A 15,712-nucleotide genomic window follows, 5' to 3' on the forward strand; every position below is an offset into this window, starting at 1 on the left:
CAAGGAGTAATCAACACTACTAGCAACCCACAGGTACCAATCTGAGGTTTTGAGACCAAGATCGGATACAAGAGATGAACTAGGGTTTGAGAGGAGATGGTGCTGGTGAAGATGTTGATGGAGATTGACCCCCTCTTGATGAGAGGATCGGTGGTGATGACGATGGCGATGATTTCCCCCTTCCGGAGGGAAGTATCCCCGACAGAACAGCCCTGTCAGAGCTCTAGATTGGTTTCGCCCAGGTTCCGCCTCGAGACGGCGGCGCTTCGTTCTGAAAGCTTCTATCTGATTTTTCCAGGTCAAAACACACCATATAGCCAAAGATGGGCACCGGAGGCCTGCCAGGGGGCCCACAAGGTCGGGGGGGGCGCCCAGGGGGCAGGGCGCGCCCTCCACCCTTGTGGCTGGCTGGTGGCCCCCCTCTGGCACTTTCTTCACCCAATATTTTTTATATACTCCAAAAACATGCTCCGTGAAGTTTCAGGACTTTTGGAGTTGTGCAGAATAGGTCTCTAATATTTGCTCCTTTTCCAGTCCAGAATTTCAGCTGCTGACTTTCTCCCTCTTCATGTAAACCTTATAAAATAAGAGAGAAAATGCATAAGTATTGTGATATAATGTGTAATAACAGCCCATAATGCAATAAATATCAATATAAAAGCATGATGCAAAATGGACGTATCACTCCCTTGCAAATGTCCAAAATCTAGAACTGTCAGTCTTATCAGAAGATGTAGCAGTTGCTCGCCTTCAGTGTGTAGAACACGAAAAAATCAGCAAGATGGTAACAAATTTCACCTATAGTTCTATTAGACAAATTTTGTTATATCACACCACAATGGAATAAAAGGATTAAACACTCCTCCACATATCGTTAGGGTTAAATGTAGCATGTGAAGACATTCCTGTTAGACAAGAGTGTGAGCTCTTAAAACAGACAGAATAATAAATAACCTGTTAGTATGGCCTTGGCGAGGTGGCTGCGTCAATGGCTGGTGTGGCCGCCTCCATGGCCAGCGCCTGACCTGGTCGATCTCCCTCTTCTCTTTTCTTCTGATGATATTAGGAGAAGAGGGTGAGAGACGAGGTCGATGGCTTTGGGTGGAGGATAGGGGTAGAGGCCGGCGGTGAGGCAGTGTGAGGGAGACGAGGTGGTTGGCGGCGGCGATGCGTGATGGGAGGGGTAGCGGTGCGTGGAGGGGAGTGGGTGGTGGGCGGTGGAAACCGGCTGCGGCGGCGCCCCTAGGGTGTGTGCCCAATTCGCGTGAGAGGAAAGAGGTCGGGAAGGGAGCGACACATAGGAGTTTTTTTTCGTTCTGAGCGAGCCTAATTGGGCTTTCTGCGGCATACAAGGCCCAATGCACCATATGTCTTCAAATTGGCCACCAGAGCAGCAGCCCCTTAGGACATACAAGCGAAATCACTAATTGAGGAGTACTCATGGCAAAGATCACTCCCACCTTCCCAGGTCGTGACAAGTGGCATGCTGCATGTGCGCCACTTGTCGCAACCTGGGGTTTTCTCTTTTTTTGTAGATCTGTTTATTCGAAACATTTTATCTCTTAAACCGTGCGTCCAAATCTCGAACCGTTTTCACCGTTGGATTCCTCGCATCGAGATCTTCAAAACTAGATTCCATGTTGATAGGTTTTGATGAACTTTTTTTTTCACGAAAAAACCGACCATGAGCACGTGTTTCTTCCCTTTCCGAAAGAGGCACGCCCGTGCCTCTCGCGAAACCACAACCGTGCCTCTTGCTGAAAAAAAAAAGAGAAAACACTTTTTTTTCTTTTCCGAGGAGGCACGGCCGTGCCTCTCGCGAAAGCACAACCATGCCTCTCGCGGAAGCAAAACCGTGCCTCTCACGAAAGGAAAAAAACAGAAAACACGTTTTTTTCGTTTCCGAGAGGCACAGCCGTGACTCTCGCGAAAGCAAAACCGTGCCTCTCGTGGAAGCAAAACCGTGTCTCTCACGGAAGAGAAAAAAATTACAGAAAACACTTTTTTTCGTTTCCGAGAGGCACGGCCGTGACTCTCGCGAAAGCACAAGTGTGCCTCTCGCGGAAGAAAAAAAAACAGAAAACGCGTTGTTTTTTTCGTTTCCGAGAGTCACGGTCATGACTCTCGGGAAAGCAAAATCATGCCTCTGACGGAAGTAAAACCGTGACTCTCGCGGAAGAAGAAGAAAAAGAAAATGCGTTTTTCCGCATAAAAAAATTTGAAATTTTTTTATCCAAAGGGTAAGGAAGACCGGTGGAAGACCAAACGTCGAAAAAACAAGAAAAAAACGTTTAAAAAGCCAAAAACGCGTGCGGGAAAATAAAAAAAATCCGGAGGGAGCATCCAGAGCGCGACACGTGGCGGGCGGCTGAAAGCGCGCCAAGTGGCGTTGATCGTTATGAGGCTCCCGAAGGAGCGCTCGTCAACTAGTTGCTCCCACATATAGGCCTAGTTCGCAAATTGAAGATGGATCAGACCGCCGAGGATGCTCAAACCTGTGATCTGACCGCCAAAATTACCCAAATCGTGAGATGGCTTGGAAGTGGCTCGGTTTTACTGTCCTAAATAACAAAGATATTTATTTTCTGTTATAAGTATATTTTTTGCTTCATAATAATTTAGAAAACTGCATAAAACTTTCCAGGAACTCTGTAGAGTGTTTAGGGGACTTTTTTTATTAAGATGTCATTTAAACTACTCATCTTTATTCTTTCTTTTTTGCAGGGAAATCATCTTTATTCCACGGACAATCATGATGAACTGCTTTGGTTATTACAATGGGATGACATCAACACACACATACACAAACAACTATAGCTTTATAAGTAGCACATGACAAGCATCATCATCCAGATATCACCCCAAAGTCATCGAATTCAGATTACTTATGGCAACAGCAGTACGGGTAGGGGTGGTGCTCACAATAGCTCCTGAGGTAGTCGTAGCCCATGCTTACGCAAAAGTTTCGGCACTTGCGCTGGCCATGATCATGCACCGGTTTGTTGCATTCCCACATATATTCACAGTATATGTCAGTATCTATGCTTTTTCTTACGCAAGTGTTTTGGCAGTTGTGCCCACCAAAATCATGCACCTGTCTCTTGGATTCCCACATAGATTCACGGTACGTGTCAGGATTCGTTTCTGCAGGCACACACACACGCACAAAAGGAACTACGAACAATTAGTATGTGTGTGTTCCATATGAAAGAATGGAAGAATGAAGCATCACGTAGTAAGAAATACTACTCTACATACGCTTGGCATTGCATGACAGGGAGACCAGAAGAGCTACGACCAAGCACAGAAACTGTGTTGTTCCTGGCATGTGCCGCGGCGAATGACTGGCTAGCTAATTAATCCTCTTCTTCTAGACGGTGTTGTCTTTTTGGTTGATGGATGCTTTGTGTGTTCTATGATGGTGTTCGTAGTATATATATATACGCGTGAGAGCGGTTCTTTGGTCAAGGGGGAGGTTAATCAATTCTTATCATATCTTTTCGTCGTACACTAATGCACGAGTAGATATAGATATCACTACGTATATCTATATCTATATATCTACTCGTGCATATATATCTATATCTATATTTAATGCAAATGCACGAGTAGATATAGATATGAGAAATGTTTGTTTATCACTAGGTGAATGTCCTTGTGTTGCCGTCGAAAAACAAAGATATAGATGTTTATTAATAATTAAAGAGTCATTAATTATATTGTGATACACGCACATATATATTATGTAATGCCTGATATGTGGTGCCACCAAATATGTGTAGAGATTAATTAGAGATTGACCGATTCCTTCCCATATAAATGTTATCAAATATAGCAAAGACTGATCTGATTTGGCAGATAGAAATCGGTTAAAATAGATCGATGTGGTATAAATTGGTTCAAATAGTAGATTGGTGCCCATATAAATGCTATCAAATATAGCAAATGCTGATCTGATTTGGCAGACAGAAATCTCTACTACCTAAAAGAAATCTAAGGTTCCGTCTCCCCTCTTACGTCGCTCGCAATCTTCGTCCATCGTCGCTCATCCCGCGCAGGCGCGCATGGGCCAAGCCCCGCAAAGCCCACATGGGCCACATCTCTCTCATCGACACACACACGCACACAACGGCTAGGTGTAGGGTTAGCGTCGGCTTCATCCCCAGTTCCCCACCCCGCCCCTCAGCTCCTCGGCCATCGCTCGCCGTCCTCGGCACCACCTCGCCGCCGCGCTGGTCCACCCGTGGTCCTCCACCGGCCGCTGCAGCCCCTGTACGCCGCCCGACGACCTCCTCCGCTGCCCTCCCTACCCCGACCAGGGGTACAACCGCGCAGCCGCGCCGGTCAGACCAGCCACCGCTGGAGGCCCAAGCAGCCACCATCTCCACCTCGTCGGCCAGCACATCTCTAGCAATACTGCTCGCCGCCCCCACCATCGGCTGTACGGCGACGCCCCTGAGCCCCTGCCTTCCCTATTGCACTATGGACCCTTGCATCAGCCAGATCCGAGCACCTCCGGGGCCGCCTTCGCATGTCTTCGGCACCTCCGCCAGAACCTCTTCGGCCCCATGTAAGTGGTGTGACGTGTTTCTTCATTGATTGGGAATGATATTGTTCCTAGACGAAGCCTCACAAGAAACTTAGATTCTTCTCCGTATGTTGGAATCGATTGTTTATTGATTGGTCAAGGTTGATTTGAGTCGTCTATGTCTGCAAGTGTTCAATTCCAACCTTAAAACCAGTCACAAATTTGATTTGGTCCATGTAAATAGCCTACTGTTTACTTAACTTTTGATGTTTATAGGTAATTAATTACTTCTATGTACGGTGTCCTAATTGCTAAACGAATAAATTTAAAATAGTTATGGTGTATTTAATGATTCAGAAAGGGTACAAGTATGCATACATGGTTCTATTCTCTATTTTCAGGTTTAGGTTATTTGGATTGTACATCAGTATGATATTTCTTCTCTCCTCAAGTCTCAGATCTGCTTTTCATCCCCCTTTGGTTTGTTTCATGAGGATATTTTCATTCAGTGCATACATGTTGATTCGTTCATGTGTTTAAAAGTACGAGCAGAATGCTGGATGTCCTTGCAGTAGTAGCCCAGCAGAGGATCTTCCTAGCGATTTGGATGTACAGAGTTTATGATACGGAAACATAATTTTGTCTTTGTACAGATATCGGATTTTCTCCTTTCTATTTGTGAACTCTTTTGATATGTTATTTACTCCTAATTTCAACTTTTCACGGTTTGTTCTTCCAGGATTTCAGGGAGTATGGACCATGTATGGACAGATGTGATCCTTAACTGTCGTTGTTCTTGGCGTGTTGCTGCCATTTTAGTGGGTAGAATCTATGCACGGCCGAGATCTCAGTCTATCCACTGTAAGTCATGCCTTTTGATCAATTGTTCGCAGTCGCTGAGATATTTTTCTACATGCCCGTTTTGTTGCTCAAATTCCTGCTTTCATTTAGGTACGAGTGTTTAATGAATTTACTCTTCTCCATGGCGCGTCCATGAGGGCAGAAATTTCATGCTTCAAATCTGCTTGGCGAGAAGTAAGTTATCTGGTGATTGCTTATTATATGCTTGTATTTTTACTGCTGAGCATAGAAACTTATTATATGCTTGTATTTTTCAGCCTTTTCAGGCCTGGAGATGTCCTTGTGAACTGGTCAGTGATTTTCGTAAAGTGGAGCTGCATTCAAGGTTTGAGATATAGTTTATGTCGACTGGATGAGTTGTTTGATCTCTTTGCCCTGTTCTTCGAGATGGGTTGCGATGAAAACTCTTGGGGCCATGAGCAACACTTGAGGCTCCTCTTCATAAGCACAAAAGCTGCAGCAAGCAGAAATTGGAGAAGTAAACCTAATAGTGTTCATTATGAGCTAATCTGGACCATGTACAGAGTCCGCCGCAGTTCAAACAAAATCTCTGTACTGAAGGTGGTGTGGCGTTGAAGCTGTCATGTCCTCGGCCATGCCCGCCCATTGAAATCTCTGTTATTTTCCTCTACTTGTATTCCACCTTTTCGTTGCAATTCAATTTTTAGGATCAGCAGTATCTATGCGATTAATTTCAAACTTCACAGGATCTTTCAACATGTCAGTAACACTCTAATAAGTATTCATCTTTAATTTCCTACCCTATAGTGGGCAACACAGTTTGTTCTATGTGCATGAACACTGATAAATTAATTTGTGTTAGTATTTAGTGGTTCAAGGATGCTAAAATTTTGTACTATAATCTGTTTCCAGGTGCTTGAAACTTGCTTTTTTGTCGACCTATATTGCAACTTCTGCTGTAATCAGCATAGAATTATATTGCTGCATTACGGCGCTTTCCATTAGAACACACGACTTATGTTGATCATGCAATTGTGTTCTTTGTTTTTTCTGTTTTGTGCAGTTGAAGAGCTTTGTACAGAACCGGAGATTAGGAGGAATGGAAATATAAGAAACAATTCAGGAAGATTCCCTAGGGAAGCAAAAATTGTTTCCTGGTCTGTGTAGGTCCATTTAGGAAATTAGATGACTGTTGTAATATGAATTTTACATCCGTTCCAAGAAAAAGTGATGTTTCTATTTACATCCATTTTGGTGTGATAAATATTGGTTCTGAACGTATGCTTTCTCTTTCTATGTGTTGCAACATATAAATTGTGTGAATTTTTTTGGGACAACTATAAAAAGTCAAAAATTATGTTCCATGTTCGTAACTGGATTTATCAAATACCATATAATGTAGTATATATTGAGCTTAGTGTTTCCACACACTTGCTAGATGGAAGAATGAATGGCATTATGCAACGTGGTTTTTGAAGCTGGTGGAAAGAATGTTCTCACTATTTTGCGTGCCAATGAAACCACGTTAAGTGCCTTCAGGAACTAATCAATTGCCCTCCTGGTGATGCATAAGTTAAGCAATATGGCTGTGAGTAAACAGTATTAGATTTTGCTACAATGTGCTTGGTCTCATAATTGATTACTATTTGTTCTAGCTTTGATATTGCATGTATATGTCATCAACTTGGGTTTGTCCGATCGGAGCTTCCACGGAGGTGTATACTTCGATGCTGCTTGATGTGCATGAGAAATTTGATGCTGCTTGATGTGTATGAGAAATTTGAAGGTAATATTTGTTTCACAAGATTGTTGTTCATCATTAAAATATTTATGCCCCGTTGCAACGCACGGGCAATGTCCTAGTCGATTTAAATAGATCCATGTGGTATAAATCAGTTTAGATAGTAGATTGGTGGGGTAGCGAACGCCTGGAAAAATCGATGAAACGGTTGGGGTGTAGGAGAGAGGTTGGACGAAGGGATGGTGGGGAGGAAAGTAGGTGAAAGATGGCACCTTAGGTTCTTTTTGAGTAAAAAAAAGAGTAGAGATTAGACACAATTGACTGCTGAACTGTATTTTCTATTGTCGACACGTCAAATGTCATATGCAGCTTAGAAATCAGCCTGGCCAGATCATATGCATCCTCTGTAACACTAAGCTCCCTAATTTTAAAAGCCTCACAATCAATTGAGGTTTACAATTAAAATTGGGTCATTCGATTTTGACCGGGTCAACAATTTCTTAAAGCTATCTCATTTAATTGTTTCATACTATAAACCGTGCTTTCTAATTTTTAACTCCTCACACTTAATTGAGGTCTTCAATTTAAAATTGAGTCACTAATTTTGATCGGGTCAACAATTTCTCAAGGAGCTCTCTCATTCAATTATTTTAATTCATTATATTTCTTAATTTTGAAACTCTTCAATTCAGTAGAGGTATTCAATTTTAGATTTGATTTACGATTTTGGTCGGGCCAATGATTTTTCAAATCAATCAGCAGCAAACTGGCCTACAAAAACATATCAATCATGTGCTTCCTCCCACCACCTGGAAAAAAGAAAGCCACCATGTGACATTGTAGCACCAACATAATACATGCAACTATCGATGCAGAAATTTCCCCACATCAATATGGGTTTATTAGCGGATAACACAGAATCACACCCAAAAAGACCCACCAAATATTGTATTATATATAAAAAAACACTCCATCATCTCATTGCCCCCCAAACTAAATATTCCATCAATTCCAAAATATAAAGGGTATTAGTTTTTTGGAAAGTCAAATTCATTTAACTTTGACCAAGTTCAGAGCCAAAATTACCGACATCCACAATATTAAACAAAAAATATGAAAATTCATTTCGTGATGAATCTAATTATACCGATTTGATATTATGAATTCTGATATATTTCTATACTAATATGGTTCAACTTAAAAAGGTTTGAATTTTTTTAAAGTAATACATCTAATATTTTAAAACACAGTGAGTATTTTTTTTAGAAACCCAACAACGCCAATGGCGTAGCAAAGAGCGTCCAACTCTTCTAGTATATACCATTGTCGATGGTACAGAAGAAGCCCTTGCGATGTTTACTCCCATTAGTGTCCAGTCTCCTCTAAACGAGTTCAAGTGTTTTTTTATTAAGAGAAGGGTCGACCAGAGTTTTTTTTTTTTTTTTGCGGGTGACCAGAGTTGCATTAAATATTAGGCGAACTATGGTTGATGCAACGACTCAAAAGAAATAAGAAATTGCTACCTAGACCTTGAATATTACAAAAAGGACCCTATACATAGGACTTAGATTGCAATTGGGCCCTAATCCTACAACAGGCTTCAACTCAGCACCAACCCCATCGTCGCATAGGACGATGTTGACTTTCTCCGACCTGGGAATTGAAACGGTTAGGTATCATCACTAGCACGTAGAATTGTCAGAAGTGGAAGATGCAGACGTCCAACCGAAACCCAATCACCTTCGATTTGGCAGCAACAAGGCCGAGAGGAAGAAAAGGAGACATCACACAATGCACAGTGATTTATATAAAATAACAAAGATGTTTATTTCCTGTCATAAGTATGTTTTCTGCTTCATAATAATTTAGGAAACTTTCCAGGAACTCCGTAGGAGGTGTTTGGTTCGTGAGCAGTGGCGCAAACGCAAACGTAATCAAATTACACCGTCAATGTAAACAGTATGGGCGAAAATCAAACTCTGTTTGGTTCTATGAACAGTAACGTTAACTGATTCCAGCAAATTTCTAGCGGTGGCCGACAGTGGCGCTCCTGTGCATGTGCGTGCTCCAATCAGTAGGTTAGATACAGGGTTAGGACTGGGCGGGCTGGCCGGCCGGTGGCCTGGTCTATGCAGCCGACGTGCGGCCGTGGTTGGGAGCAGCGGCTCCGGCGACATACGCCATGTACCTGTGTAGGTTCCCGGTGGTCGGCGGCTCGCCGACGGCCATCAAGGTGCACAGTGTTGGAATTATGTGTCCTGCAACTATATTCAAATTGCTTGGAATTGTTAATATTCGGAATACCTTATTATGGAATTGTACATGTATTTATACATGGAATTGATTTACATGTTTAGTATAGAATTGTTACTTGCTGGAATGTACTTAAGTAATATATGCTTAAGGGAGTTGGTCGATTATCAGTGGAATATAATATATTATTTATATTGAAAAGACTATCCGAATACACTGATGATTGGAAGGAGCTAGATCGTATAATTAGATTAAAGCCCTAATGTTGACCTACATAATTAGAGGAATTTACACTCTATTATGGCGCGTTGCTCACAAGTGCGTGCTCCGGAAACGTAACGAGTAGAATCCATTAACAGACAAATATGATCGTGGTTGGTAATTTGATCTGGACTCTATCCCGGAAACTAGTGGAAAAACTAGGAATCTTATATCTGTATTAGAGGTGGACTCTTTAGAAAGACAGTATAAGAAGACCCCTACCCCCTAGCCTCAGAGATGCGAATTATGAGCGGCACCACGGTTAAGCGCAAAGGAATAGGGGGTAGACCACAAACCCTAAATTTCTAACATTGGCATCCGAGCCGGTCAACGATGTACTCATCAGACTCGATTCGATCCGTACTCAATTCCGCTGCGTACTCTACGGATTTCCAAACCAAGGTCAGCTTGGGGATCGATCTGTTCTATTCTTCGTAAAGATGCCTTGCTACAGATCGGGCAATCGAGCGCCGCCGCACGCTCGGTCTTCTCTGCGCGGAGTCCGCTATTAGCCACCACCCCAAGTCACCGACTCGATCCGGCCGAGGCGGTTTAGACTCGGGTTTTGCTTAGAGAAGTTTAGCTATATTGCTACTTTTATTTGTCTTCGCTCGTAGCGGCTAGTGCGACCGTTAAGACATCTTATTAGAACCCCATCTTGTGAGATTAATCCTAGCATATTCGCAATTTTAAGATTGCTTAGCTATTATTTTCTTGCATGTTCTTCGATTTGCTTGCAGGAAAAATCCTTTGTGGATAGGTCGATCGCGCCGTTGGCTCGGTCGATAACGTCGTGGAGTTGGTTCAGCGATTGCCGTGGATATCAGTCGTGTACGGTTGGTAGCCGGATCGTGAGGGTCAAGTCCCACCCAAAATCGTAGTTATTTTCTCTCATCGAAAGATCGGGTCCCCAGTTCACATCAAGCATGTTCTTTATTGTTAGGTCGACCTTGGCAATATGATAATAGTGTTACCCATCATGGTAGAACAAATTCGTATACTCTTGTGTTTGAAGGAAAAACCATTAACTTGCTTCCAATGACCCCCGATGAAATAATAAATGATGGGAAAGCTAAATCAACGGATCATGCTATGCATAGTATGCTTGCGGTCAATTCTGAAATTTTTCCGTTGAGTGTCTCAACTTTTGAACTAGACATACCGCATGCTCAGGTAGTTCATTCGTGTCCCCATAATTTATACATAGACTCTGTGTGGGATAAAACTTTTCATGATATTCCTAATTGTGATGTTACAAATTTATATTCCCTTCCTGAGTTAATGGCCGTAAAAGACCATATATATGCTGCACCTGCATCTATTTTAACTCGTAACGAGGAGATGGAATTTACACCTGGGAAAAATACTAGTCCTTATGGATAATAATAATCTGGAGGACCCTGGATCATGCATGACTGGATGGAATGGCAATTATTCCGGTGAAAAGATAGCATGGAAATCTTGCATATCTAGGAATGATCTTATTTTTTGCTCTTGTTACGGAGGAAGAAAACGATCACTCGAAGAAACGGAAATTTGTTTTTTTTTCGACAGTATGTCCATTGACAATGTTTACACTTTATATGTTATAATATCTTTCACTATTTTTTCAAATAGGTGGAACACAGTAGCAACTTTATTTATATCATAAACAATTCCCAAGGAAGGTAGATGATGTCTATTTCGGCACTAATGCTATTTTTGAAATACTTGGGATTGGAAATTATGCCCTCAAACTCTGTTGTGGAGGAAAATTATTGTTGATGAACACACTATTATACTAACCTTGCCTGAGATGGAAGTTAAAGAGATGTATATTATGAGCATCACTTATTTGTGGAGGAATATGAGAACCACTCCATAGAAAAAGATTTTTCTTTCTCACTTAACGCTGGAATACGATAGCAATTTAGTTGGCATGCTAACAGTTCCAAAGGAAATATATATGTTTGTGTGCTTAGTCATTGCTGCTAAATCTTATAGACTTTGGAATTGGAAACCATGTCATTAAACTCCCTTGTGGAGGAACACCAATACTATTATAGGACACTTGTTCAACTTCAGTGAGAAGGTATTTGATTTATTGTTCTATCTTGGAATCTATTGACTATGTCATACTGTTTGGAAAAGGAAGAGAGGAAAATATTGCTCAATGGTAAAATTAATGCATTACATTTTTTCACACAATGGTCTATCTTTCTTGATGTCCATTGGAAGTTGGCAAACAAAACTGTTTATATTTGGCAAAGATAACTCCATATGGAGGAATACCGACAATGGGAACACATGCTTGGAATCGTATTATCTACATCATCAATGACTTGGTCACATATCTTGGAACTAAATGAATTAGCTTATTGATTCTGGAATTCTAGACTTTAGTGGGAGGACTATGGTATCTTGTGAAGCATATATGATGGTATTTTCGGTTTATATACACCTTTTCTGAAGGTGGGAAAAGAAAAGGCTTCACATCATTATTTACTTTGGTAACCTTATGGTGTCTTTCTTTGCACTCCCGCTAGAGGTCAGGTTATTTATTTTTATCTCATCATTGATTATTGCACTTGATATGGTTATGTTGATACTATTTCAAAATACAAGTCGGAATGTTTTATTGTGCTTGACACATGTTATACTGAAGTGGAAAATCAGTTGATTAAATAATATCATAGGTTTAACAACTGATTGGTGGGGGAATTACACTTCAAGAATATATCATTTGTATGTAAAGAGCATGGAACTATTCACCACAACTGATTGGTGGGGGAATTACACTTCAAGGATATATCATTTGTATGTAAAGAGCATGGAACTATTCACCATTGTAATATACCGTACACTCCACAAATGAATGGAGGAATTGACTGTCTTGTATACTCCCTTGTTTCTTTGGAAATAAGCATTGCATACTATCATTTATTGATATCATTCTCCATCTAGTACAGTCACTTGACTCGAAGGAAATCTTCTATTTTGACATGAAATTCTCAGTTATTACAAAGCGCACACCTGGAAATTTTTATGGTTATTCTAGTGGATCAAAGGATGTTTCCTTAGTTATCTGGAAAAAGAATACTGGTGGAAAATAGGAACACAATCATTTTTATGATCTGGGTGGAATTATTGACAATCATACTAGAATATAATCTTGATCCCATGGAAACTACAAGTGACACTCCCAACGTGACATGCTTAGGATAAGTGGGAGGAATAAGCTTGGAATATCATGTCTGGATAATTGTTATGTGTTGTTGGCAGATGTCACTCTAAATTTTAGAGGAATCACTACATTCTCTTAAAGTTTTTTTTAATCAATATCAACTATGGGTGGAAGAATTGCGGGAAGGAATAAACTCAAATGAGGAAGAGCATAGTTTGGGAACTTAATATCATACCAAATAACCGCAAGCCTATTGTCTGGAAGTGATACTTTTTTGTAAGGATATTTGGCTCACTAGAGTATTATAATACCACTCTTGTTATTCAATTATTCACACCGAGGGAAATATACTTTGTGGAAACTCTCTCTCCTGAAATTTTGGGAAAGAGGAACTAAAGACAGGTTTGCTAATTGAGTATATTAATGTATGGTCTTATAACAAGCTTCACATCAATGGAATAGCACGTCATATGGTTTTCTAAATGAAGTAAGGCGATCATCTACAAATGTAAGTGTAAAGTATTTTGCATTATTATTGTATACGTTAACATTGTTTTGTTGTTTGCAATGATAAAGTCACATTGATGGAAGTGAAAGCTTGGTCATCTTTCAACTTTCATATGAAAGGAACATTTGAAGCATCCTATGTTTTACGAGTGGAAATACATAGAAAATATTTTGCAGTGTTTCTCTATGGAAAATTGCAAATCTATTAAAATACCTTTGGTAAAGGGAATCACACTCAGTGAGGAATTATATTTGAACTCCTGAGGGAAAAAGGAATAATAAATGGTACTGGAATTGATATGTATCTTCATTATATTATGATACCTTAGCAATCGGAATTTATCCTGCATTCAAGCAGTGGAAGGAAAGACGAGCAGCTAAGGGAATCTCACACATCATATAAGATTGTGGAAAGTGCATCACAACCTGTCACTTGTTCTGAAATTCATATTGAAGGTAAACACATTGAGGAAACTATTACTCTATCTACAAGATGAGAAATAAGTCCAGGTACGCATATTCAATTTCTTTTGTAGTACTAATATGATGCAGGTTCACTGACCAAAGTCAAGAATTTCTTTCAACACATGGTTAATTATGGAACTTCATTTAGTAATTGGATTTGATATTTATGTGGTTTTGAAAATTTATTCAACATAGTTATCTTATACTTGACTCGATGTGGAATTAATCATATTATTATATATGTGGTGGAAAATAATTGATGCGGAATTTCACTTGAGGAAACAAAATACTCAAGGTGCCTATAAAGATGGAATTACACTCGAGGAAATAATACTCGAGGCGCCAAGGACAGTTATGCTGGAATAATTAGGCGGAAACTAAAGGTCTCTGGGGATCTTAAGTATCACAGCAAGGAAATATACTGAGAGAAGGTATCACTATATATTTCTTTGGATTTTCAACGTAGTGTTAATCTGGTTGCTGGCCGCTTGATTAAGCCTATTAGTCATGAGGTATTTGGTAAGCATTTTAAGGCTACGGGTTTATGAATATTTGAATGATCATTCTGGACAAGTGGGTGATGTTAGAATTATGTGTCCTACAACTATATTCAAATTGCTTGGAATTGTTAATATTCGAAATACCTCATTATGGAATTGTACATGTATTTATACGGAATTGATTTACATGTTTAGTATGGAATTGTTACTTGCTGGAATGTACTTAAGTAATATATGCTTAAGGAAGTTGGTCGATTATCAGTGGAATACAATATACTATTTATATTGGAAAGACTACCCGGGTACACTGATGATTGGAAGGAGCTAGATTGTATAATTAGATTAAAGCCCTAATGTTGATCTACATAATTAGAGGAATTTACACTCTATTATGGCGTGTTGCTCACAAGTGCGTGCTCCGGGGACATAACGGGTAGAATCCATTAACAGACAAATATGATCGTGGTTGGTAATTTGATTTGGACTCTATCCCGGAAACTAGTGGATAGGAATCTTATATTTGTATAAGAGGTGGACTCTTTGGAAAGACAGTATAAGAAGGTCCCTACCCCCTAGCCTCAGAGATGCGAATTGTGAGCGGCACCACGGATAAGCGCAGAGAAATAGGGGGTAGGCCACAAACCCTAAATCTCTAACACACAGGCGGCTACGCCTTAGGCGGAGGAGACTGCAAGGAAGACGCGGTGCACCGGCGGCGGCGCCTTAGGCGGAGGAGACTGCGAGGAAGACGCGGTGCACCGACGGCAGTGCCTGGGCGGAGGAGACCGCGAGGAAGACGACATCATGGAAAGGGGCTTCGTGCGTAAAAGAGACGGTTTCCGATATAGGTACTACGCCGGATCTGATACCCCTGTTAACATATTACGGGCTCATTCGATTTGGAGGATTTCATGACGTAGGAATTAGGACTAGTATAGGAATTTTATAGAATGGCACTTGCCATCCTAAAAAATTGACTCGCCTCGTTCCTACGCGTAAGATGAGTTTTGAGTGGAATGTGTAATTTTCTTTAAAAACACAGGAAATGAATAGTATTCCTATGAAACTCCTGTAAACATTTCCTACAAACCGAACGGATCTATAGAAAATTTTCCTTCGGGATCCTTATTCCTGTGTGTTTCCTATGAAAATCCTCCAAACCAAATAGGCGTTACGTCTCTACCGAACCAAACACATTTGAACGGGATGTGATACCAGCGTAATGAGGTCACGTTACAAAATCCCAAAACAAACACATCCAGTGTTTAGGGGATTTTTTTTATTAAGATGTTTTGGAGGAAAATCTTTTCAGCGAAACATTTAAACCGGGTTGGTCTCGGGCTGGTATTTTCCTGGGTCATACAGCCCGAACTGGAATGAATTTGGGCCGCGCAAAGTTCGCGCCGCACTCGGCCCAGCCCGCTTAGGCCATCCTAACCCGGCCGCAGGCCGCAGTCTCTCTCCCCAACGCC

The 15,712-nt window shown here is 40.8% G+C and overlaps 1 protein-coding gene and 1 long non-coding RNA gene across 2 annotated transcripts; one reads left to right on the forward strand and one right to left on the reverse strand.

Annotated features, from left to right (window-relative positions):
* Positions 1 to 2,734: 2,734 nt before the first annotated feature.
* LOC120966208 (uncharacterized) lies at positions 2,735 to 3,495 on the reverse strand. The gene is made up of 2 exons (XR_005759445.3): positions 3,259 to 3,495; positions 2,735 to 3,144 (listed from the first exon to the last, which is right to left on the reverse strand). It is a non-coding gene; the product is annotated as an uncharacterized lncRNA (long non-coding RNA).
* A 125-nt stretch (positions 3,496 to 3,620) lies between these two features.
* LOC120970896 (uncharacterized) lies at positions 3,621 to 6,643 on the forward strand. Its single transcript, XM_073501778.1, has 5 exons — positions 3,621 to 3,629; positions 4,149 to 4,570; positions 5,268 to 5,389; positions 5,480 to 5,563; positions 5,647 to 6,643. Exons 1-4 carry the CDS (start codon positions 3,621 to 3,623, stop codon positions 5,491 to 5,493), a joined length of 567 nt encoding a protein of 188 aa, XP_073357879.1. The 3' UTR covers positions 5,494 to 5,563; positions 5,647 to 6,643.
* Positions 6,644 to 15,712: the final 9,069 nt, after the last annotated feature.

Source organism: Aegilops tauschii, chromosome 6 (genome assembly GCF_002575655.3).
Source record: "Aegilops tauschii subsp. strangulata cultivar AL8/78 chromosome 6, Aet v6.0, whole genome shotgun sequence".
Lineage (NCBI taxonomy): Eukaryota > Viridiplantae > Streptophyta > Magnoliopsida > Poales > Poaceae > Aegilops > Aegilops tauschii.

Bases quoted from the DNA above. Each gene is read 5' to 3' on its own strand.
- LOC120970896 (XM_073501778.1), top strand. The intron at 4,571-5,267 runs GTAAGTGGTGTG...TTGTTCTTCCAG, and splicing joins CAGAACCTCTTCGGCCCCAT to GATTTCAGGGAGTATGGACC.